Genomic DNA, 24288 nt, shown 5'->3' on the forward strand with positions numbered 1-24288 from the left:
CCTGGTCTTATTACCTGTCTTAATGGGTAGACTTAGTTAGAGGGGTCTGGGTCAAAAATGTTGTGTTGAGACCCCTTATTGACTCCCACACAGGGCCAGTATCTGTATTGGAAATAAAACCACGGGCATGGGAGACCACCTCTGTCTACAGCTTCCCTTGTGCTGGGTTTATTTGTGAAGCATTTTGCGAGAATCAGACATAAATCATGATCTGGTGAGAGCAGAATAGCATCCAGTCCAAACATATACGAATTTATCAATGAGCCTGTGGATTCATGTAGATATGGAAAAGTAAATAAGATTATGTAATAATTCATGTGTAGTGATTAAATATGAAGTTTATTGATTATTTCTGCTACAGTGTATGTACCCAGAAGCTTTAATAAGACTTATTTTGTGTTTGATTTGCGGTAATTTTATTAGATAGAGCTTCATTCGGAATATGCATCATGTGAGCATAATATAAACAAGAAATGATGCGTTTCACTTGCAGTATTTCTAACATTACTTGGCCACCATTATACATTCGGGAAAATATTTTGATATGAAACAACCCAATACAACAACATTACAAAATACTGCCAATACTCAATGGATAGTTTCAACAAAAACGAAACACTTCCCCAGTGACAGATATGACTATGCTATTTCACTAATTAACTGGTCAGTCAGTGTATTGCGCCAGCTTTCTGAAAAGATGCAAAAAGGAAAGAGCCTCTACTCCGTTTAATTTCTGAGACATGATAAAAATCGTGGACCCACATGTTTCTACTCTTCATCTGTCAAAACAGAGGAAGTAAACAATTCACAACAATCACAAATCAAAACGACATACAGCAATATTGAGTGAAATTGTACACAGACTACAGAAACTTGTAGGGCCACTGTTTTTGAATGGAGAGAATTGTAGTCTTTTTAACGCAAGCGAGGGAGTTCTCATGTCGATATACGATCTTTGGCACACTTTAGTTCAAATCTAAACCTTCTCGCGCCCTCTGCCCTCCCGCGCGAGTTTCCGGGTTTTTCTCCGTACATTTCTTAGCAACGCTGCACGCTCCATGGATACCAGCTTCCGGGAACGCGCTCGTTGTGGCGGACTGACAACAACAACGTCAACATGGAACCTCCAGAGGTAATTTTGGTGTGAAAATTATGTCCTGTACCACATCGATGTCGTCCTTCGGCACGATTTTACGTTACTATTACCCGGGAAATCTGGTTACAGTTCAAACAACGATGGCTGTTGTCAGTAGTAAGCTAACTGCTAAATGCTTTGCTAGGTTGTTAGCTGAGTAACAAACGGCTAAAGTAACCTTACTCCTTTTAAACGTTATTCTACTGTCAGACAAAATATTGCGTTTCATCCATTAGTAATAATGGTAGCATGGGTGATTGGCGGCTAATCAGTTGCAAGTTAACGTTAGCTGTTTGTTTGCGGATTCACGTTATACACAGCGTAGTCATGTGTCTCATCAAGCTATCACTAACTTGTTGCCCATAGCTAACTTTTCGCTATGCATGACAACTCATTGAAATGTGATATATGATACAATGTAGTTAAATTAAAATGTTGGTAATTTTCATTTTACCCCAAAATACCTCTGCTGTGCATTATTGTTTAGTATCTGTGATCTGTAAAATAGATTGTGAACATATGGGAACGTAGAGTACGTTATTAATCCCAAAAGGTGATTGTAGTCGTTACAACAGCTATGTCACGTGAACCACAAAAACAAATGAGGTATGTTAGAAATATAGAAGAAAAAGACAATAAAATAAAAACAGCGACTTTAGACTAGACTAATATTTAAGTCTAATGTACAATATGCACTGTATAAAGATAGTGTCCACTAATATATTCTACATTAGTAGTGTCAGATAATGCTATATGCTGCAGGGAGCGTGATTGTCCTTGGATATTATTGTATTTGACTGTACTTTGACTACTGTATATGTAAAGACAGAAGTAAATCTGTTATATGATCATCTAGAGTTGTGAGGTTGCATAATAGATGCTAAGGACTTTGTGATATGATTGTGAATAAATGTACTTTAATGATAGAGGAACCACTTGTCCCAACACAGTGGATGCTCGTTATACAAAGTGATAGCAGCTGGCAGGAATGACTGCTGTAGTTCATTGTCAGAAAGGAGCTGAATACGTTTCTTGCTGAAGGTGCTCTGCTGTTTGACCAGCAGGTTATCCATAGATAACAGTTTGTGCACTACACTCCTCTCAACTGCTGAAGCTACAGGCTTTTTACCAGCAGTTGTTGTTGATTTAAGAAGAAACGTGTCAATGTTCCCATGCTGTAGATTACACAGCAAAGTTAAATGGCACAAAAGGACAGCAACAGTGAGTTGTTGGATGATTCGGTTCACAGAGGGCAGCGGCGTCTCCTCGGTTGCCAGTGGATGAAGATGTGAGTCAGGCTGCCGGACAAACACCCATTAACCGACTGGGAGCTCAAAGTCATAGCTGTGCCTTTCAGGACCAGAGACAGGCCAGACAGGATACAGATGGCTGGGAGCTTCAACAGCTGTGGGGGCACTCAGTGCAATCAAGTATGTACACTGAGTAAAACAATGAGTTTCTCACTCTTCTCTTTTTTGTCATAATGTTGAGTAAGAATAGGTGATACAGAAGTACAGTGTGTTACTGGAAATCTGCGGTTTTGGCTCAGAATATAAACTATACTTAATGGTATGTATGTATGTATTTGAAATATATATTTGTCTCATGACTTCAGGATATCTGTGTAGGCATGGAAAATCACATTTCAAGCTGACTAGTTGATAATTTATCACATTGGATGTCATAATAATGGGAAGTTGAATGTAGTCATGGTTTGCACACATGAAGTTTGTAGGATCCATACTTTGTAAGTTCTAAACTGTTTACATTCCCTGTGGATAACATTCAGCATCTTCTGTATCATCAGAATTTCAGGATAGCAACCTGTCTCCATCCCTTCCCCTGTTGCCTGTGAACTCTGGAGTGGAACGCGTGTTCACTGAATCTTCTTTATTCCAACAAAGTGACTTTGAATTTGCCCCTTTAAGGTAAAATACAATCAATCAAAAGTCAATTGTTGATCCTGTGGACACAGTTTTCTACAAAATACTACTTGAATGTTTTTCATTGTATTTATTTACTTTTCAAAGGGCCTACCCTGACTTGTCCATGGCATCAGAGAGGTTTCACTTTCCACCCCAGGATCACACCACTCAGGCCTCTGAGCATGGTTCGCTGTCCCAGCACCCTTTGGCCCAGGCAACCATCCTGTCTGAGGAAGGACCAAACAGCTGCTGCTCTCTGTCCCAGTACAGTTTGTCACCAGGGGACGAAGGCAGACAAAAGGAATCTATTCACCCCCCACTGATTGCCACCACGGATGGACAGGGAGTACCACGCAAAGATGATACAGTTAGCAGAGAGAATGACTCAGAGACTCTAACTGACCCTGCAGACAAGCCAGTGGGAGAGGCTGCTGAAGATGAGGCATTCTTTCTGAGTAAGGAAATTCCTGCCCAGCAGCTTCTGGAGCTCCTTCAGAAAGATGTTGGCATGCCAAGCAGCAGTAGTAGTGCTGTTTCCTCTGCATCTGAGACCTCTGTGAAGATCGCTGCATCTTTTTCCAAAGAGCCTAAAAGCAGTCAAGCTTGCAAATCAGACATTGACCAAAGAACAGTTACAAGAGAGCATCCTCCAGGTGAAGCTTCTCTTCAGCAGCAGATACAACCACGTGACCAGTCACGAACGTTGTCATCTGAGGTCTCAAACATCACTATGGGGCTCCGCAGCACTCAACCCGATGACAGTAGTGAAGTATTACGCAGAGAACTGCTGTCTGAGGTAGAGAGGCGCAGCAGCTGTGAAGCTGAGTCTAAAAACCAACAGCGGAGTCTTACACCACCTGCTCAGTCTCTCACACCAAATCCCACAGAGACATCTGAAGGCAAGCCAAGCACCACCAGAACAGATCTAGGTGGCGTGCCGTGGACGGGTCCGTTTTCAGTAGGAGTGGAACGAGGTCAGAGAGAGCAAGACCTCTGGTCCTCAGGGAACCAAACAGGGATTGATGGGTCCTACCTGGGTTTCCTTCCACAGTCTCAGTCCACTCCAGGTGTTTTTAAGGCCCCACCCAAATCCAGTGTCAAGGCTAAATTAGGGCAACTTTCTGCCATAGAATCCAATAAAGAGAAGTCATATGAGTCAAACGCAGAGATCTCTCCACAGCCAGCTGTTCCTGTGGCAGATGTCCATCGCCCAGACCCATCGAATCAGTGCCAAGAGGAAGCGACCTCTGCAAAAGTCCAGTCTCTCCCAAGTCTCAACTACATGCAGAAAGTAGATGCTTGGAGGGCAAACCAGACTGGCAAGGCATCTCTGTTTGATAGCTTGGCACTGCAAGGATTTTCTGGCATCTCTCCAAAAAAGAAAGCTTATGATGCAATATCTGACACCCTGAATCGCGTCCTGAGTCAGCAAGCGAGGAGTTTACAACAGCCTCCTGTTTCAAGTGCTGCCAATCAGAATGTCACACAGAGCTCCTCTACGGTTCCCTCTGCCTCTTCAAGAAGAGGGGAGGCGGTGGGCAGTTCTCCCAGTGACAAAGAAAACACTGGCTCTGCAGCAAGACCCTCTGCCTCACCCGCTGGCAGGTCACAGTCCCATTCCTCTCTTAGCACTGTTGTCATGTCGGTTAAGAAAGATCAGCAGACCGAGAGACGTGCAGAAAAAGAGAAGAGTCAGACTCAGGATGATGTTCACCAGCCAAGTGCCACATCTCAGCCTCTGCCTCTCCTGAGCCTCGGTCAGTTCAGTGACGTGTCACTCGATCACGATTTGACGCTCTCAAGTTCCCAAGATAGTTACAACAGTGGAGTCAAATTAGGAACTTCTGTTGGTGCTTCTTCTGTTGTCAGCCTGGAGGTGGATAACTACGCCCCGTACTGGACTTCAAAATTACCAACACCACCACCTCTGCCCAGAGGACAGCTCAACATTGAAGAACGAATTCCGGTATTTGAAAAAGCTGGAAATCATATATAAACAAGCATAGAAATTCTTTAAATATGATTTAGAATATGTTTAGAACTGGAAAATGTGTTGTTGTTGTTGTTGTTGTTGTTATCGCAGATTCAGTTTCAGCTAAATTTAGCAGTTAATTTTGTTCAGCATGCACACTGTAAATAAAAAAAAAAAAAAAAAAGGTATATAGATGTAGACCTGTACTCCTAATTCTGACATGTTCTGTGTTTATTTTTCTTGCAGTTGTATCTTCATAACCTGGGGATTGACCAGTCTCCCTCAACAATATTAACTCCATTTGCACCCAGAGGGCCAATCAGAGAGCCTGAATTCTCTCCCACTGATCTCTGTACAATTAAAGGATCTGTTGGAACCCCGACCAAGAGCACCCAACCCTCTGAAGGTACCTTTAAAAATCACAGTCTAAACAGAAAATTTAACTCTTGAAGAGCAGAATTTTCATTTATATATGGTATCTGAATGTCATTGCCTGTAGTTCATCATAGACCGTATACAGAAGGTACAAAAAGGTATATTATTCCTCTTTGAAGAAGAATATAGGTTAAATAGCTATTTTCATTTTCAGGTGGCAGTCCACATAAAGGAGAGTTTTCCAGATCCAGCATTCTGTCAGTGGACTCCAGTATATCCATTCCCTTCAGCCTGGACAGTCTTGGTCCAGCTGCGTCCATCCCAGAGCGGCCCAGGCGGCCTTCTCCTTCATCAGATAGAGAAGCTATCCAGAGTGAAAGCGAACTGGCACCGTCTTCCCAGCCGGATGAAGACTCTTATCCCTCCACACTGCAGACCGCCCTGCAGCAGCAGAGGGACAGCAGCTTAACCAGCAGCCAGAATACCATCCAGCATGGAGACAGGTTTGACTCTGACCTCTCGTTAGCTACTGAGGCGAGAGGCGGGGACAGAGACCTGGATTCACCTTTGGAAACGAGCCACAGTATGGGGCAAAGTGCAGAAGCTTCTTTTGTCAGCTCCAAGGCCTTGTTAGAGATTCGCAAGTTGCTTTCCCAGGCGGACAACGTGGTTTCTGCTGGGTCTTCTGCGGCTTCCTCGCCGTCTTCTGCAGCGCCTCGTCTGCTCTCTAATGAGGACATATTCCTTTCACTAAGGAAAGAAACCAACAGACTCCAGGACTCCTCTTTCTCCACCTCGTCCGCTACTGCAGACCCCAGAACTCGGTCCTCCCTGCTATGGGCCAGGTCCTCGTCCGACTCCATGCTAACCTCAGAGAAACTTAGAGAAAGTTCTGTTGGTCGAGAGAGCATGACTTCATCAAGGCAACCTAATCATGCATCCACACATCCCCCTATCACTGCGCCAACCACAGGTGCATACAGAAGACCACAAGATAGCACTGTTAGTAGAGGTCCAGGGTCGTCCCATGTCCTCTCCCAGTCAGCCCGGCGGGCAGAGCCTGAGGGCTGCAGTGCTGCTCCCCCCGACAACAAAGTCCCACCACAGCCACCAGTCATCAAGCCGTCGCCAGCTTTGAGTGCACAACAGCTCATTTCTACTCCTACAGACAAGGCGGGTGCCACAGAGGAGGCAAAGCAGACGACTCTGGAAGGTCATGTACAGAGTAGTTCCTCCTCGCCCATACTCGAAGACACAGACCAGGGAGTGATGAGTGATGGGAGCAGTGACAGCTCGCTGGCAGTCAGAGTGGCCAAGTTACTGCAGAGTGAGTCTCCAGCCACCATGGTGTCCAGTACACCCAGCATCACTGACCAAGAGGAGAACAAAGCCAGAGGTAAGAGGATTCACCTGTTGTTCAAATTTTACACTCCAGCCTTGTGTCATAAATGTTCATGGTGGAAACAGTCAAAGAAACTTTTCGAGCAAGTCCTGCAGCAGAAGTCACTTCCCTCTAGTCTTTTGTTATACTTGGACAATTCCAACCAGGTTCTCCTCAAAATGTGTGTCAATGCATTGAGTCTGTCTCATTCCTCACACACAACGCAGTCGAACACGTGCTGCTTTGACTTCCTGTTCTGTGGAACAGAAGAGCTCTATCCCAACTCACCCGCTGGCTTTGTACACTGACATACTGTGAAAGAAACGATCTTGCACAAATAAACTGTCATCGACATGAGCTTCATTGTTTCTGTGCCACAGAGTGGATTAAGATGAAGCTGTCAGGACAGCAGTGTGAGCCCCTGGAGCTGGACCAAGAAGACAGAGAGCGGATTGAAGAGATCAAGAGAGAGCTGTTGTTAAAAAACCCTCTAAAGGTAAACCAAATTTACTACATTTGAAAATACTTTAAATTAACCGTATTTTTTATTTTGTCACACATTTCCCCTTTAAATCATGAAAACTGTGAAAAAATAATGTTTTGTTGTCATTCTGATGTCCCGCCTCCAAACTCTGGACAGTCCAGGTCTCATGCTTGAGGTAACTGGTGTGTTGCAGACATGGTGTGTCAACAAATGCATGTTAAACTTTTTGGGAAAAAAAACGATTTAAACTGTTCCCAGTTATGTTTTCAGTGAAATTTTGCCGTGCTAACAGGGTTTCTTTGAGTCTTTGTGGTGAATGAATTCACAGGGTGACGTTAAGACCTCGCTTGGTTTCACAGTTTGACACAGACCTCATTTTTTTGCTTTTCTTCCAGAGTCAGGGGAGCACGGATACAGAGAGCAGTGCAGGGTCCAGTGTTAGAGCCCTGAGGGGGCAGGATTCAGCTCGGCAAGCACATACATTCACCGCCATCGTTGATGCTAACAACCAGTCATCCCAGCTTCTGCAGAGCCTCAACACAGATCACTCTGACTCCAGAGTGCAGCTTCAGAACCCTCCTCGTCCAGATCTGGAGGCTCAGATACGTGAGATTGCTGCCAGAGAAGGGGTAACCCTCCCGAAGACAACTCCACGGGCTCTCACGTCTATCACCATCGCCACCCGCAGGCGCTCCACCTCCCCCTCCCCGTCCACATCGCCTGCACCTCCTTTCAGTCCAGCACCGGAGCCGCTCCACCTGAAAGAGCTCTCCACTGGAGCAGTCGAACACCCTAAAGCCAACAGGCCTCTTCCCCCGACCGTGGATGAAGAAGATAAGACCGCCCCAGACCCACATTCTGCGTTTGAGCCGAGCAGCAGTCTGAACACCACAAACCAAAACCTGACTCCTCAGTCAGCACCAGGGGATCAGAAGAGGCAGGACACTGTAGGAGGCCAGTGTGAAGAGCCTCCTCCACCCTCTCTGGGTTTAGATAGAGAGGAGGTGAATGCTAAAGACGACGACGCTCCGTCTTTCAGGCGAGAAGACGAGTTATCCGGCCGAGACAGCTCTGTTTCTGATCTTGGTCCTGAGGCTGAACAGGCCACAAGTTCACCCACCCCCGAATCTCCAGCCAGGACGGGTCACGTCTCACATGTCCATCTGACTCTGTCCCCCAAAGCCAGCGATCACAGCTTGGCCCCCGCTGTCCCCTCCAGTCATGCTGATGCTGTTACGGGGCTGCCACGTAAGGAATTTGTCCCCCTCAGACACTCGTCTTCTGCTGCCAGCAGTCCAGACGAAGGCGTCGGGTTGTCCAGTCCGCCAGAGTGGTACGACAACAGGGAGCCAATAAGACAGCGGGGACCTGAAAGAGCCGACACCTCCACCCTGTTCAAACCCGCTGTGCCTCAGGGAAAGATGGCCTCCACCTCCCCACAACCTTTTACTCCATCTCACAGAATGTTGGTGTCACCGAGACCCTTAACCACTGAGTCACCAGGTAGGCTTGTTATGAAGTGTATTTAAAACTTATCTCATGTTATTTTAACTTCTGTAACAGAGTTTTATAATAAAGTTTAACTGGAAAATAAAACTCAACCCTTCACTGTAGGAGCAAAATTCTATAATAAGTGAATGTGAATGTCCAAATGTCTTTATTCTAAACTGTCTGTGTTCCTTCTCGCCTCTCCTCGTACAGCAGTGCCTGTTCTTTTACCTTATAAACCCCGTGGCAGCGAGGAGCTCTTCTACGTCCCTCAAACAGAAGCTGACTTCTCCTCCACCGACCTGTCTGACACCACCATGGAAAGCTCCCACACAGGTACATTCAACGCCGGAGCCACTGCACAATTTCTGCCTCGGTATAATTTGTAGGCTGCACCTAAAAGTCGGTGATTCGAGTCATCAGTCAAGAGTCAGTTTCCATTTTATCATTGCATTTTATTCTCATATTTTTTTAAGCTGTGTCATTTTGCACAAAGCAATACAGGTGCAACAACATGGCCGACCTTAAACTTTGACCAGGAGGCACGCTTGTTCTTCTCTGACTGTGTGGAAATCTGATGTTTTCAAAGGACAGAAGATGGCAAAGGTTTAAAATGTGTGGGTCCTCCAGGCAAAACACGAGGCTTGTGTAGGCTGATATAGGATTAGAGCGTCGGGCTGGACTGACTCTAACCGGCAGGGAGTGACTAATATATTTCTCATATTTGTAGTTAAGGTGCATCGAAGAAAAACAAAAAATATCTATAGATAAAAAAAGGCATGGATCAAGCACACATGGATAAATCCAAATGAAAAGTGTAAAAAAAAAAAGAAGGAATTTATCAAATCCAGAGAACTGAATAGTCGGTTGGATGTGCGACAGATGAGGAGGCTCTGCTCTCATTTCCCCTGTGCCCGTATGAGTGGCAGCTGGTCTATTGTAACACACACCAGGCAGTGCATTCATTATTCATGTTCGGGGGCAGAGTGAGACAAAGGCAGAGCTGGGGCCCCAGCAGAGAGACTGAGAGGGGGGCTGTAAACTCCACGTCTTTGAGCGTCTTCTGTTCGTTACAGGCTGAAAATGAAGGCTTTGGTCACTGATCCAGCAGCGGTTTAACTTTCTCTGGTAGCACTCGTCATGAGGTAACGAGCCACCTTTTACTCTGAGCAGGCTCGGACGACGCCGTGCCCCCACGCTTCAGCAGCGAGGTCCTCGGCAACCGAGACCCAGGTCTGGACCGCGGAGTCACCATCAGACACACAGAGGGAATCTACAGCAAGAGGCTGAAGACGACCGCCCTCACCATGAACGAGCCCGGACGCAGAGGTGAGCTGAACGCCATCAGTATTTCCTCAGTTTCTTCTGCTGTGACATGTAGAATAAAACTGCTTAGTGGGCAGTGAGTGATAAATATGTTGTGCAGAAGAAGTCTAATGCAAATTAAATCCTGACTCCTGTTGTCTCTCTCCTCATAGGTGTCTCTGTATCAGCAGATAGACCCTCACAAACAAGTGTGACTCAGACTCCGAAGCCGTCCTCTCAGGTGTCAGTTGCCTTTACCAGAGTGCCTTTATCGAGCAACCAAGAAGCCTCCACGAGGGACCAGGGGACCAGTCCAGTGCAGTTCCTCAGTCATGATCAGCCGGAGTCCAGCCGGGAGAGATCTCAGCCAGTTCACCTGGAAATGGACCACGAGAAGGCGAGCCATCGCCTGGACCGAGGCTCTGTCCTTCACGCAGAGCGAGACCAGGACAGGAGGGACCTCCCTCGCCCCGCTGCCCAGCAGAGGAGCAGCACTCTGGACCAGCTGTGGCAGAGGTTCTGTGATCAGCGGAGCCTGGAGGAGTCCCGACCGACCAGCGACCGAGAGGCATCGCTGCTGGAGCGGCTCGAGCGCCTGTCGCGTCTGATTCACAGCACAAGAGGAACAAACACGTCAGATGCATTCTGTGACCCACAGGGACGGAGGGGAGGAGACGCTGCAGGGAGGCAAAGACAGAAGCATGTCGGAGCAGCGAAGAGGAGCGTAGGAACCGAGGCCAGAGAGGTGGAGTGGAACGTCAGAGGAGGGAGAAAGGTGGAAGTTGAACCTCCGATCCCTCGTCAGGCCTGGACTCAGAGGCTTCAGGTAGAGGAAACGTCTCAGCCTGCAGACGAGGACTCCTTCGCCTCCAGCTTCTCTCTCGACTCCTCCCAGAGTCCTCACCGCTGTCCTGCAGACAGAGACCAGTCAGAGACCACGTCCACCACGTCTGGCTCCATGTCCACCGTGGACACGGCACGGCTGGTCCGAGCCTTCGGCGCCCACAGAGTCCAGCACCTGAAAACCAGCTCCGGCCTCAGTAAACTGTACGACACCATCAACAGGCAGAAAGACGGGAGGGAGCAGAGGAGAGGACGAAGACTGTCAGAGACCACCGGCACCGACGAGTCCACAGTAAGCACATCATCGCCCTCGCTCTCATTCTGAAGTAAAGCTCGTTTAATTACACATTAAGGTGATCATATTTATGTGCCAGAGCAGTAAACACAGCTCTTTGTATCCGTCACCACCCTTCAAAGTGTGCAGATTTGAGAAAAATGAAACGAAGCTTAAAAGATAAAACTCTAAACAAAGAGTCTTTGAAATCCTCTTTTACCTAAAATACAGCAACAAGATGTTTCAGTCCATCATTCTCTGTCCAAACATCAGCGCTGTTTGAGAAAACACTGATGAATTTAGCAGAATTTGGCAAAAACAGTCAAACAAGAAGTCTTTGATTTTCATAACTGACTGTGGAATTTGGAATAAATCCACAAAAATCTGCATTGTTTCAGAGTCTCTGACGTGTCGTAGCAGGAAAAGGTTACTCATGACTCTGTTCAGTGTCCCAGTAAACTACGACTGAGTCAGCATGCACGATACCAACACCCTGAAACTGAAGCAGCTCACTGGAATTCAGCCAAGATTAATTTGTTTACACCCGAGCTTTTCCTGCTTTGACATGTCAAAATGTTTTCTGTGAGAAAGACTGATGTAGGTGCACAGAACAAATACAGTAAGTAATCCTTAGAGGCACTGAGCAGCTGTAATCTCTCGGTGTCGATGCTTTGGTCCTCAGGTTGCTGCTGATTCTGCATCCTCAACCAGCACTTACACCCTCCCATCACACCACGGCCCCTCCAGGACTCTGGCAGCCAAGAAGGCTGTTAAAATGGTCAGCAGAGGCATCCAGGCAGGTCGGTCTTTGCCGAGGTTCTTTTGTACATTTCTTAAGTTTTGGTTATTTATGTGTGTGCGTAAGTGTCTGCACGGTGAGTCGCTGAGTCACTGTTTGCTCAGTCAGCAATAGAGAGTTACAAAACAGAAAACACAGATACAAGATGAGTTTTGTGAGTGATTTTTGGAAAGAGCATTTGAAGAGAGGAAACACTTTCAGAGAAATTCTGTCTGAAAACATCTCATATAACTAACGGACTCGTCGTCCTCGATGCCCTTTCTCTCGTAAAAGTGGAGCTTCTATAATCCCAAACACCATGTGTCCCTGTTTTCTCTCTCCTCAGGTGATCTGGAGCTCGTCAGTAATGGGACTCGACGTCACACCAGAGATGTAGGAACCACGTTCCCTTCACCTGCTGAAGCTAGAACTTCCCGGAACTCATCTTCTTCATCCAACTCAGAGAGAGGAAGAGGAGGGCAGAGGAGCGCCTCTAAGACTCAGGGGGTGCACAAACAGAGAGAGAACAAGAGGAGCCTGTCGAAGAGCTTCCCTGAAGGTACGTCAGGCTGCGGAGGAGGCGTCTGCTCGGAGTCTGCTGGTCTGAGTACAGCGTCTTTGTTCTACAGCAAACTGAGTCCTTGTTCTCGGCTGGTCCTCTCCAGGTGTTTCATGGTTCATCTCTGCTGACGACCTGAGGTCAGAGGCGAGGAAGGAGAACCGGCCGGAGGAAGAGGAGTCGGGGTGGAGGCCGAGCGCCGCCTGGTTTGAACTGTACAGCAGAGTCAGCCCGTGGAGAGAACCGCTCAGACAGAGACAAGTTCACGAGGGCGGAAACAAGCGGCCCAGTGTTCCACATCATCCCGAACCTGATTTAGAACCAAGAACCAAAGTGATGCCTGCTGGTCTGGAACGCATCTCTCTGCAGGTTGGTTTTTATTCGACTTTAAAAACATCAGTGAACAGGCTGCAGCTGAGGACGGCCGATCAGTTCAGGACTGAGAGACTCGTCAGCGCAGAAAAAAACCATACATACCTCGAGAAGATGGTGCGTTCATGTAGAAAAACATCTGGAGCTGCAACGATTAATTGATTAGTCAACTATTACAGTGATTAGCAAATTTTTAAGGTAAAAAAGTCCAAATTCTCTGATTCCAGCTTCCAGGTTGTGGATGAAACAAGAAATTTGAGGACGTCATTTTGGGCTTTGGGAAGCACTGATTGAAGTTTTCTAACATTTTATTGACCAAACAACTAATCAATTAATTGAGAAAATAATCTGCAGATTAATCAGCAGTGAAAATAATCTTAGTTGCAGCTTTAATAACCTCACAGATTGAGAAAATACCTTCAGGGCCTTTAAGTTAAAATGCTGGGCGTCCATTCTGAGACGTGAATGTTCCCATCATCAGACCCGTTTGTGCTTTGAATCCGTTAACGCTCCTCTTGGATCCTGCAGGAGGCTCTGCAGATGCATCGTCCGGAGTTCATCTCTCAGTCCAGGCGGAGGGTGGAGCGTCTGGCTCAGCAGGCGGAGGAGAGGAAGTTACAGGAAGTCTTCAGCAGAGACAGAGACGAACTCTTCAGCCGGCCTGGAGGAGCGGGGAGGCTGCCGAAGCCTGCAGGTACTCGACAGGAAGCAGCAGGAGGCTGAACGTTCTGTCCACAGCTGCGTGTCTCATGTGTCCAGATCTTAAATCAGTCTCTGCATCGTAAAGAGGACTGAAGGTTTTGAAACTGTCCTTTATTAGTCATATTTATAGCTGCTGTTTTTTCTTTGTGAAGGCCCAGCTCTGCTCAGGAGGGCTGTTCCCAGGAAGGAGATGATACAGAGATCCAAACAGTAAGCTCCCATCAAAAGTAAGAAATGTTTGAGGAACTAACAACATCCTGAATATTTCCAGCTCCAGCAGATGAATTCAGTGTTCAGGCACTCTGACTGAGCACTGACACCAAGTTCTACATCATCAGGTGAAAGTAGATCTGGTGCTGCAGACGCTGATGCTTGCAGAAAGGTTTCGCTTACAGGATGTAACAACATGTAAAGTTAACATAAAGGCTTCGTTTCGTCTCCTCTCCAGGATCTACGAGACTCTGCCAGAGGTGCAGAGGAGGAGAGAGGAGGAAAGACGAAAAGCAGAGTATCGATCTTACCGGCTGAACGCTCAACTCTACAACAAGGTACAACAAAAACAGCTTTTCTCATTCACAAAGTCCACGAAATGAATCTGACTGAGCTCAAAATGAGCCTGAAGCCAACTTTGTGAAAGAGGAACGCTTGTTTTCTGTCTTTCAGAGAATCACCAGCCGCGTCCTGGGCAGGAGAGCAGCCTGGCACTGATCAGTGAAACCTTTACTGTAGATGAAATCCACGATGTGAAAACAACTGAGCAGAACAAAACTACCTGACTCAACTCAAAAAGAGCTTTTATTTACCACATTTTTAGTTGATATTTGAAAGATTATGTAGAAAAGTGGAGTTTCTGTCATTTTTACATTTTCCTACTTCCAGACCAGAGGAGTGTTTTAATTGGTTTAAACTTGAAAATGTGTTTGGATGTCAAAATAAACCAGATTTCTGCAGAATTTTTAACCATTTCTGCTCAACTCCGCGTTTTGATTGAAGACAGGAAGGCGCTGGCTTTAATGTCTTTTATTGATCAGTTATCGGTTGTGCAAGAGCAGGAAGCCACACGAGGAAAAGACAAGTTAGACAAGCTGCAGATTCAGCACACGAGCTGCTCACTGACACAACAGATAAATAACAGAATGAATAAATAAGAAAAATCTGCGTTTTCCCTCTGAAACTACAGTCACGTAGATGCACTATGCCCATCGTTAAATTATTCATAAAATAAAACTTCAAGTTAGGACGATACTGTGTAAACAGAGTCTAACACGTCATTAAATAACATAATTAAAGGATTAATGAAGTAAAAGCCTCTTAAAATCATGGCAAACGTGGTGAAGAGAAACAAAGCTTCTTTGGCAAAGATGTAGTTTTGCTTTAAACGAGGTTTGGTCTGAACAAATCCAAAATAAGGCAGGTGACCGCTCTTTACCACAAGGCTCTCTGCAGGTTTAAGGCTCGGACGAACTCTGGCACAGCAACACCAATCTCAGCACAACGAAGGCAGCACAGGCCGTTCTGGATGTTTGTAATTCAGCCGGCGCGCCTTTTCTACCAAGCACGTAAAAGTCGACGGTAACAGCTTACAGGAATTTACACCACGAGTGTAATAAATACTGAATAATTTAAACCATCTGTCTTTAAATAAACATGAAAAATCTGCAAAAGCCGAAGATTTTTAACTGAGTTTCACACAGTAGATCCCTCGAGGTGAATCAGCGTTTCTTGTTCTGTGCAGTCCAAAAGGTTTTAATGAAACCACAGAGAAAAACTCACAATGCTCGACACATTCTGGAGTGAAACGTCTTCGCAGCCGTGAAGTTACGTCCAAGTCGAACGGGATTCTGTTCTCTGTGGTTTCTCCCGTCACTCAGGACTCATGTGCAAAAAGTCTCTTTGATCAAACAGTAAAACGCCTTTAAACGACAAAACTATTGTTTTTTCAGTGTACTTTCTAAATCCTTTCCCTTTAGACACTTCTAAAAAAATGGAGCGCACAACAACTTACAACACAGTCATGATCCTTGTTATCGTGTGCAGCGGTAACGGTAGCGTCAGTAGTGGAACATAGAAACATGGAGCAACATCGAGTTTAAGCTTCCACACCAGGGCCAGAGAGGAGGCTGAGAAATACTCTGCAAACACAACACAGCAGTGAATCTGGGCAGCATGCAGCTGTGCAGATGCAAATATCTCTACGTCCTCTGAGCCACGACCTCCTCACCCAGTGTGTCATCACAGTGCGCAGGGCAGCAGGCGAGAGCGCAGCAGGCTCAGTCAGGTCACTTTGAAAACCAACAGGGTCAAGTCTGATTTAGATTTTTGTCACTGTGACGAGTTCTGACAGGAAAGAGAAGGAGATATTGGACAGCAGTAGTATCACTCGTCAGGGGTACAATAAATACGTATGATGCCTTCCATCTGTGGAAGAGAAATTTGCTTTAAAATTTTCTGAAATGTGTTTTTGTCGATAAAATCATTAATTTATCAAAGTGGCCCAAAGATATTCAGTTTACTGTCAAAGAAAGATCTTCACGTTTGAGGCATTTTGTCTCCATAAATGACCGAAACGATGAATCCGTTATCAAATAATTTCTAATTGATTTTCTGTAGCTTGAACTGGTTCTTTAACTAATCATTTAAAATCTAGTCGCAGCTCTCGCCCAAAACAAAGGAGAGCCAAAACAAACCCAGACAGACCAAACGAGTCCTGGATCCAAAGTGATCTTGAGGTGAGACTGGTCTCGAGCCGCCGCCCTGACCGTCACAGATCCTCCTGCCTGTCAGAGCAGGTGAGGATCATTTCCTGCAGGTTGGAATCGGTGTAACAGCTGACGTCGCTTTGTTTGGCCCTGGAGTGGAAACCAGGCCGCCAAGCTGCTGATGTTTGTGTCGGTGGCTGAAGTTTAGGTCCTCAGCAGACTGTGAACTCGCTGCAGCTGAAGCTGTGACAGGACGAGGCGGTGGACCTGCTCCTGACCGCGGGGACACGGCACCAAGACCCGACCCACCAGCACCGAGTCGCCCTGCTTCTCCTCCTTCGCCTAAAGACAGAAGAGGGTTCAGCATGAGAGACGGAGCGTGATGAGTCCCCTCGTCCACATCCCGAGACTGAATCCTGACAGACCCTTTTCACTTGTCTGCAGCGCCGCTCTTACCTTCACAAACGAGGTCGAAGGGAACGTCGCAAAATCAGAGGTGACTCGAGCTCCAGGCTGCTGGTTGACGACGTGCTCCGCTACTTCATCCTGACGGGGGGAAAAAAAGGTGGAGTTTGACTGAGTGAGCCTGTGAGGTGAGAACATGTGAGCTTCTTTACTGTGAATGAACGTTTGTTTGTTCACTTGTGTTTTGAAGCCTTGTCGCATGCAGCCGTGAAGCAGTTACCTTCAGTCTGCCCAGAGTGTCACTCAGCGACTGTAGTCTAGCCGTCTGTTCCAGGAGCTGAGCACTAGGTGTCACTGCAGGACAGAAGAACAAAAACATGTTCAGCGTGCAGGAAGTAATTTGTAACAGAGCTGTAAAGAACTGATTGACCAACATGTTGAGGAGGGAGAGAAGCTCTTTGACTGTAGTGGTGTCTGCAGAGGCTCTGATCAGGCCCAAAAAACACAAACCAGAAGGCCAGGGTGACCTCTGTGTGGCCTGAAAGACAAAACCCAGGGCAAAGACAGCCCAGAGGCCTCTCTGCTGCTGCTGCTGCTGCTGTGTTTGAAGACAGGAGCAGCCTCACGTACCTGGAGATTTCCCCGTGATGTCCACCACCTTGACGTTGGCGCTCATTTGCAGCAGAGTCTCCAGGAGCTGGTCGGTCTTGCGGTAGAGGGCGCTGGAGAGCACTTCAGGACGGCCTCCGTCTCTGGAGGGCAGTTTGGTGACGTGCAGAGGAGGCAGGGAGGCGAGCTGAGCGCGCATCTTCTCGGCCTGCGAGGGAAAAACGATTCACTGCGGCGGCAAAACGGATCCGAACAACGTCTGCGACTGACGACCGCGTGAGTGAGATTCTAAATGTTTAACAGCACGTGAAAGAAAAGCTGCAGCTTCAGCCAGTTGCGCCGGAGAGGCGCTTCGTACCTTCAGCCTGTTGTTCTCGTTCTTCAGGTGTTTGATGCAGAGTCTCTGAGCTTCGATCTGCTGAGTCAGCAGAGGAGAGTCGATCACCTGGACGCCCGAACCTGAACCGACGCCGGACACCATGTTGGCTGCAGGAGAGACAGCGGGGACGCGTCATGAGTGAGTGAGTGCAGACACTGATGCTGCAGATACCCTGAATGAGACATGCACGCACTATTCAAACCATGCACAGTCAAATGGTGTCATTTTCCTTTTTTAACATGCAGGATGTAAACTCAAGCAGGCGGATACCTTTTTGTTCCTCTGCAGAGGGTGAAGAGAGAGAGAGTCACACAAAGAGAGGAGAGCAAAGACAAAGAGGAGCTTTTTAGCTTGTTAAAGGAGTTAAAATGATGATAAAGTGTTTGAAACTGCTCGTCCTGGTTTGGGTTCATTCCTGATCAGCACTGATCAGCAGCCCTGTGGCGTCTTCAGCGTTTGTTCAGCCACCTGTCGGTAAGCGTACGGCGGCGGCGTTTTCCTGACACTCACCTCCCGCCATCCCCGTGACGATGGAGGCGATGCCCGACGGGCCGCTGCCTCTCAGCCCGTCGATGGTCATCTTGGACTGGCTGTTGATTCGCTGCTTCAGCTCGGCCTTCTCAGACTCCAGCTGGTCGATGTCGGCCTGCAGGGCGTCCATCGTCTCCTCGAACTCCCTGCGGAGAGGAGGACGCGGCACAGCTGTAGACGTCTGTCACAGAACACGACTTTACATGTGAGCGTGCAGCCGTTCTTACTTCTCCTTCTTCTTCAGCAGCGTCTGGGCCTCATCCAGCCGAGTCTGAATCTTCTCAACGCGCTCGTCTGCGTCTTTGGACGAACTGTCCAGCTTCTTCTCCAGCAGACTGAGACGGACGTTGGCCTCGCTAAGCTCCTCCCCCTGAAAGCACATTCAGCCAATAAGCTTTTGACTTCCTGGAGCCCACAGCTCAGTGACTTCGCTGCATGTTTCAGCAGACTGGCGTCTCTACCCACCTTGATCTTGAGAGACTTCTTCAGCTCCTTGATGACCGTCTCTCTGTCCTCCAGCTTCATGCCGAGACCTTCAGCATCGGTGATTTCAGCTCGGAGAGCCGCCGCTCGCACATCCACAGGCGGAGGGTTCTGATAGGTCGACACAGGACAAATCACAAACAAACCCTGCAGCGGAAAAGAAACCACGCCCACGTGAGACTCGGCTGAATTACCTTGTTTTGAGGCTTGTCTGAGTCATATTCTCCCTCCTGCATGGCGGTGGCCATCTTGTTCATGGTTGCTATGACGATACTGCAGGACTGGCGCAGACACTCGTAGGGGTTGGCGCCCTGGGTTCCATAAATCTGAAAATGATCAATAACCACAGCTGTCAGGTAACTCTTGTGACTCTTGAAGGTTCAGTTCAGTCGTTCTTTCGTGCCCTTTCCAGCACAGACAAACACAGATATCACCGTGCACCTGCTCTCCGGCCTTGAACGCCACGTCCTCCAGTTTGACGGCGGACAGCCCTTCCTGTTCACCAAGAGGCGACATCATCTGAGCTCCAGCCGCGGCCACTTCCTGCAGCACCGCCACCACCCAGGTCAGGTGTTTCCTGCAGTCTGAGAGCGTGTCTGACACCTGCGGGCCAAAGGTCAACGAGACTAAACCACCAGACGGAGACAAATGTACAGACTCTGCTGCTGAACTGTGCCACGGTTACCTGCTGTCCAAAGTTGAGGGCCGCTGGGATGCCCGGCGCGTCGGTTCCCGGCATCCTGCGGCGAATCTTCTTGCAGAACTGCCGGATGTCGCTGCAGGACGTCTCCAGGTCCTTCAGCAGCACGGCGAGGTCGGCCTTCTCCTGACCGGCGTGCAGGAACGCCCGCAGTCGCCCGACCTCCACCGCCATGCAGTCCAAGGCACTCTGGGTAAACTGCGCATGGACACAACAGGTGACCTCAGCTGGTGAAGAAGCCTCTGTTTAAGCAGCAAGATGCACGGCCATAATGTGGACAAAGAAGCGACGTCGAAACTAAGAAATGTGATGTAAAGAATCTAATTCTTCACTAGTCCTGGAGCCATCTGAAACAGTGTGAGACCTCATCGTCGGACGTGGTTCTACTGTCTGTTAACTCTACAGATTCCTCACAGCCTGCTGTGATGTCTGTACTCACTCTGATGTGATCGGCCAGCTGCATGGTGCACTCCTCATTGTGGTCTGCCAGGTGGATGCTGTACAGGTGCTGAGAGAGAAGCATAAATTCACGTGCAGTGTTACGGTTTGTGTCTGGACTTCCTGTGTTTGCATACAGCTTTTCAACACTGACGCTGTAACGCACATCACTGTCACTGTACTTTGTAATACAGCTGAAAAACGAGGTAAACATGCTACGTTACATTCACCATATTCCTGTTTCAGTCTTCAGATCGTAGTGACTTAAAGGTTCTCTGTGCAGGTCCTTAACAAAACTCACTGTGTACTCTTCATGTAAAAGTATTACTTCATTAGATTTGACTGAAATAACAATCTGTAACTCTGCGTGTGTGTGTGTGTGTGCGTACCTGATAGTATTTGATGGCCTTGGTGAGCGGCTCCACGTTCACCGTCTCGTCCAGCTGGTCTTTGTGCAGCAGGTCGATGAGGAAGTCCAGAGAGCGTTCATGGACGCTCATCTCCGGGTACAGAGAGCCGATCTTCTTATAGACCTCCACGCTGCACTGAGCCAGAGCCCTGATGCACGCACGCACGCACACACACACACACACACACACACACACACACACACACACACACACAGTCAATTATGCAGGCGTCCATGTTATGCATGTTAAACACAGATTTTCTTGTCATTTCTCGGCGCTCAGACTCTCTCCTGCTGTCCACTCTTGCTCTCAGGCGCCGTGCTGAAACGTACTGTTCGTATTTGTGCAGCGTGGCCTGCAGCAGACTGAGCGAGTAAACCAAACCGCCGGCGAAGCTCAGCTGCTCCCCGACGGCCCCCTTCAGCCCGGCTCGCTCCACGCAGTTCTCATTCAGGTCAAACTTCTCCTGGGCCTGTTTGCTGATCAGCTCGGCCTGCGGGCGCACAAACAGACGGTTTAACTTCGCGTTTCTTCTTCGTCTGTCGGAGGAAACGTGGTGAAAAAAAGCAAACCTTGCAGATGAGCCTGGGGATGAGCAGCAGCACCAGGATGCAGTCGTGGTCTCCGCCGTGACGAAGGAAGGATTCGGGCATGAAGGAGGTCAGGAGGGAAACGTGTCTGTTGGCCTGACCCACCTCCATCTTCCTCAGCTCCATCTCAATGGCCTGAACACACACATACACAATATATAAAACACAGCTGACATTCGGAGTTACTTAAAACTTCTGCAGTTTTAACTTTTCAACCTCTAAACTCAAAGAAAAAGAGAGGAGAGAAAAGGACACTGAGGCTGATACTGAATCATATTTAACGTTATCACACTCCTCGTTATTCAGAGAGCTGCCGTGCTTTCTGACCTTGGCGTAGGCCTTCGTCTCTGCGAACTTAATCTTGAAATCAAACATCTCTGCTGGCGGCTGCTGCTGCAGCTCTGCTGAGGCTTCCTGCTGGCTGGTCAGCTCTCTGTTCACCTCCTGCAGGAAGAATCGGGACGGACCTTTAGACTCAAACGTGATCACGCAGCGTGCTGCGCGCTAACTGTGCTACAGCTGAAAACCCGTCTGCACCTGCAGGTGAGCCGTGAGCTCGCGGTACTTCTTGATGGTCTGCTGGTAATCGGCCACAGTCTCCTGCGCAGCTTCAACTCGTTTCTCGGACTCTCGGACTCTCGCCGCTCCCAGATCCAACATCTCCCTCAGCTCCAACTCCGTCTCTCTGGCGTTCTCCTGCAGCTCGTCGTTCATCTCATTTATGGCTTCCTGGAGGGAAGACAAACACGGTCGGACCCTCACTGGAACCCTTGTGTGACACATGCACACCTGATGAGCTGCACCTTAATGATGCCGTCAAACGTCCCACTAACTGTTACTTAAGCTTCCAGAATGTTTTTAAAATCCGCCATTATCGTAAAAATCCTGCACATACTGAGACGAAGAGGTTTCGTCTACAGGGTTGTTTGTTCTGATGGAGGTGAATTAAATCTAATCTGATTAAAACAGTAACTCAACAGTGACTGCAGACATTACAAACACCAGAGGGCAGCACATGCATATTAATGACCTACAGAACAATAATGAAATGAGTCAGCAGACCTCAGAAAAACACCAGAGGAGCCGAGCAGGAAGCGCTCGACCGTGTCCACTCACCAGGTCGGTGACCGTCTCTCTCAGCTCCCTCACTTTCTCCTCCAGGTCCAGGTTCCTCTCCGTCAGCATCTCCACCATCTCCTCCGCCCCCAGCGCTGCATCCACCTGAAACAAAGGCCGTCTCCGTCAGAAATCCAGAGAGTCATTTCTCATCAACCACCTCGTCAACATCAGCTTTAAAAGTTCACGTTACAATAAGTTTTCCAGAAAAACTCTTCGTTCTGCTGCAGCAGCTCAGCCAATCAGGACGAGGACGCCGAAACACCGACCTGTTCTTTCAGCTCGTCGATGGTCTTTTCTGCCACGGTCATCTCCTCCTGCAGCTTTTCTTTCTGGCTCCTCAGAGCGTCCAGCTCCACGTTCTTCTTCTCCATCTGCTTCTGCAACTTCACGTGTTCCTGCTTCTCCGACGCCGACAGGTCGCGCATCCTGACGCACAGAGAAAACACATCATAAACACATCAGTCTCTTCTCTCTCTGAACCGCCCTTCTCTCTGTTTGTTGTCTGAAGACCTACCTGACCAGAGCTTCCTTCAGTCTGCCGTTCTGCTCTTCCAGCTGCTTCACGTGATAACTGGATGCAGCTCCGTCTGAACCTGTGAGAAACAGCATCAGCAGCATCAGCATGTAGAAATAATAATCCTCATTTCAGGATAAAACTCTGATCTCTGCGTCGTGGCCGTACCTTTCTCTTCAATCTCGTGCTTGAGGATCTCCAGGTCCATGGTGAGCTCGTCCACTTTCTCCTTGAGGGAGTCGACCTCCAGCTGCAGAGACTCGGCCCTCTCCTCAGCCATCTCCTTATCCAGCGTGGCCATCTCGATGGCGTCGGCCGTGTCCGACATCTCCTCCACATAGCGCTCCTTCGCCTCCAGGGCCTCCTTCGCCTCCTACACACAGAGGAAAGCTCACAGTGTCTTAAGTCCGTCTTTCTCTCAATATATTTTTCCAGACTTGTGTTTTATTTCTTTAATTCTTCTTTTACAGGCAGTGTTATGTTTGTGTTTCCTGCTGCTGCTGAATGGGTGTGTTCACCATTCTGCTAATATCTTCCCACAGTCTCATTTGTGTGGGTTTGGCTCATATTAGTTCAAATACCGTCTCCTCCACCCTGAGAAGAAAAACATGGGTTTCTCTACTGTACATTGTTTTTAATTTGTGCCCCAAAACCTTCAATTTTGTTCTTCACTTGTCAAATTTTATACATAAAGCTGCTGCAAACTTTAGTCTGAAGTATTTCTCTATAACATTTGATGGTCCTGTATAAATTAATAAGAATCAAAGTTTTGGGAAAAATAAATCCCATCCTTCAGTATTTTTTATCCGTTAAACGGTTAAGTCATCAGGACTTCCCATTTTGAGTCACACCAACTTCAAATTAGCAGGAAAAGCAAAGACAAAAACTGGAAACGACCAAAACTGTTCTGATCTGATTGTTCATGGTAAGAAACTGACTGAAAATCAAGCTTTTAGCGTCTTTAAAGAACAGAACAGTTCAGGTGTCAGATGCTCCAATATAAAACCATCAGCAGCTTCATTTAAAAACTATTTTCAGCAGAGTTTGGAGAGATTATGTCCCCTCTGCATCATATTCAACACTTCATCTTATTCTTCACTATTCAGTTTTTACTGTAAACTGTACTAAACTGTGCTAAACCTCCCCCTGATGTGCACTAATAACGTGTATTTCTTCGATCATCCACCCGTCCATCTCCTCGTCCCCTCCTTCATCTGTTGCTTCTTACCCTCTTGGCCTCTTTCAGTTGTTTCTGCAGCTCGGCCTGCTGCTCCTGCATCTTGGTCTTCCACTCCTGCAGCTGCTCCAGCTGGATCTTGTGCTTCTCCAGCTCCTTCAGCTTGGCCTTGTCCTCCGTACGCTTCATCTTCAGCGTCTCCAGCTTCTCCTCCAGGTCCTTCACCTGACCGCGCAGCGCCTCCTCCTCCTGGAAGGAGGATGGAGAAGTCAAGAGGACGCAGGGTAACGAAAGGTTGGTGCAGGATGCTGAAATCATCACGCGTTTAAAAACACTAAGACACACAAGGAGGCTTCATCCCTGCTCTGACTTCAGTTTTTCACTCCTTAATGTTTCTCTTATCGGATCACTTTCATGATTCCTCAGGCTTTTTTCTCAGTCAATAATAAAAGCAAAGGATCAGGTAGAAAGCTTTCACTCCTTTTTTCTATCTTTCTACGTGTTAGGAAGCTTTAATTTCACTTGCCATGCAGTGACTCCACCTGTGGAGAAGAGAAAGTCAGCATCAGCACATACACACATGCCTTGTCGGGAGGACACACAATATGTGCTCATACAGCAGTGTGTATCCACACACACAC

General features: G+C 47.7%; 2 protein-coding genes across 12 annotated transcripts in view; one reads left to right on the forward strand and one right to left on the reverse strand.

The window, feature by feature from the left end:
• The first annotated feature begins 1004 nt into the window (after nt 1–1004).
• Nucleotides 1005–14556, forward strand: alms1 (ALMS1 centrosome and basal body associated protein). Of its 3 annotated transcripts, none has more exons than XM_076748544.1 (18): nt 1005–1132; nt 2385–2565; nt 2943–3063; nt 3166–5026; nt 5279–5438; nt 5622–6803; nt 7169–7284; nt 7668–8775; nt 8974–9096; nt 9934–10089; nt 10239–11200; nt 11865–11982; nt 12307–12519; nt 12626–12888; nt 13420–13585; nt 13746–13803; nt 14042–14141; nt 14257–14556. In XM_076748544.1, exons 1-18 carry the CDS (start codon nt 1118–1120, stop codon nt 14299–14301), a joined length of 6948 nt encoding a protein of 2315 aa, XP_076604659.1. In that variant the 5' UTR covers nt 1005–1117; the 3' UTR covers nt 14302–14556. The 3 variants fall into 3 exon arrangements, with proteins under 3 accessions (XP_076604659.1, XP_076604661.1, XP_076604660.1); XM_076748546.1 differs by having other exon boundaries at nt 10257–11200; XM_076748545.1 differs by having other exon boundaries at nt 8977–9096.
• Nucleotides 14557–14598: 42 nt separating this feature from the next.
• Nucleotides 14599–24288, reverse strand: part of dctn1b (dynactin 1b) — a 31843-nt gene continuing 22153 nt past the window's right edge. For 6 of the 9 annotated variants that reach the window (XM_076748552.1, XM_076748550.1, XM_076748548.1 and 3 more), the window contains 23 exons: nt 23699–23896; nt 22639–22843; nt 22471–22549; nt 22223–22382; nt 21954–22058; nt 21375–21566; nt 21165–21281; nt 20820–20972; nt 20580–20740; nt 20227–20395; nt 19839–19907; nt 19385–19597; nt 19141–19302; nt 18894–19025; nt 18682–18810; nt 18444–18586; nt 18196–18362; nt 17956–17967; nt 17665–17792; nt 17328–17514; nt 16978–17051; nt 16749–16838; nt 14599–16634 (listed from right to left, as the gene is read on the reverse strand). In XM_076748552.1, the coding sequence (XP_076604667.1) occupies nt 16497–16634; nt 16749–16838; nt 16978–17051; nt 17328–17514; nt 17665–17792; nt 17956–17967; nt 18196–18362; nt 18444–18586; nt 18682–18810; nt 18894–19025; nt 19141–19302; nt 19385–19597; nt 19839–19907; nt 20227–20395; nt 20580–20740; nt 20820–20972; nt 21165–21281; nt 21375–21566; nt 21954–22058; nt 22223–22382; nt 22471–22549; nt 22639–22843; nt 23699–23896 (3183 nt within the window). In that variant the 3' untranslated portion in view covers nt 14599–16496. The remainder of the gene's footprint in view (nt 16635–16748; nt 16839–16977; nt 17052–17327; nt 17515–17664; nt 17793–17955; nt 17968–18195; nt 18363–18443; nt 18587–18681; nt 18811–18893; nt 19026–19140; nt 19303–19384; nt 19598–19838; nt 19908–20226; nt 20396–20579; nt 20741–20819; nt 20973–21164; nt 21282–21374; nt 21567–21953; nt 22059–22222; nt 22383–22470; nt 22550–22638; nt 22844–23698; nt 23897–24288) is intronic. The other 3 variants (XM_076748553.1, XM_076748549.1, XM_076748556.1) reach the window with 1 other exon arrangement.

Source organism: Chaetodon auriga, chromosome 14 (assembly GCF_051107435.1).
Source record: "Chaetodon auriga isolate fChaAug3 chromosome 14, fChaAug3.hap1, whole genome shotgun sequence".
Lineage (NCBI taxonomy): Eukaryota > Metazoa > Chordata > Actinopteri > Chaetodontiformes > Chaetodontidae > Chaetodon > Chaetodon auriga.

Coding starts and splice junctions, on each gene's coding strand:
- alms1 (XM_076748544.1), top strand. Junction 5,027..5,278: donor ACATTGAAGAACGAATTCCG/GTATTTGAAAAA, acceptor TTTTTCTTGCAG/TTGTATCTTCATAACCTGGG. Junction 9,097..9,933: donor CATGGAAAGCTCCCACACAG/GTACATTCAACG, acceptor TACTCTGAGCAG/GCTCGGACGACGCCGTGCCC.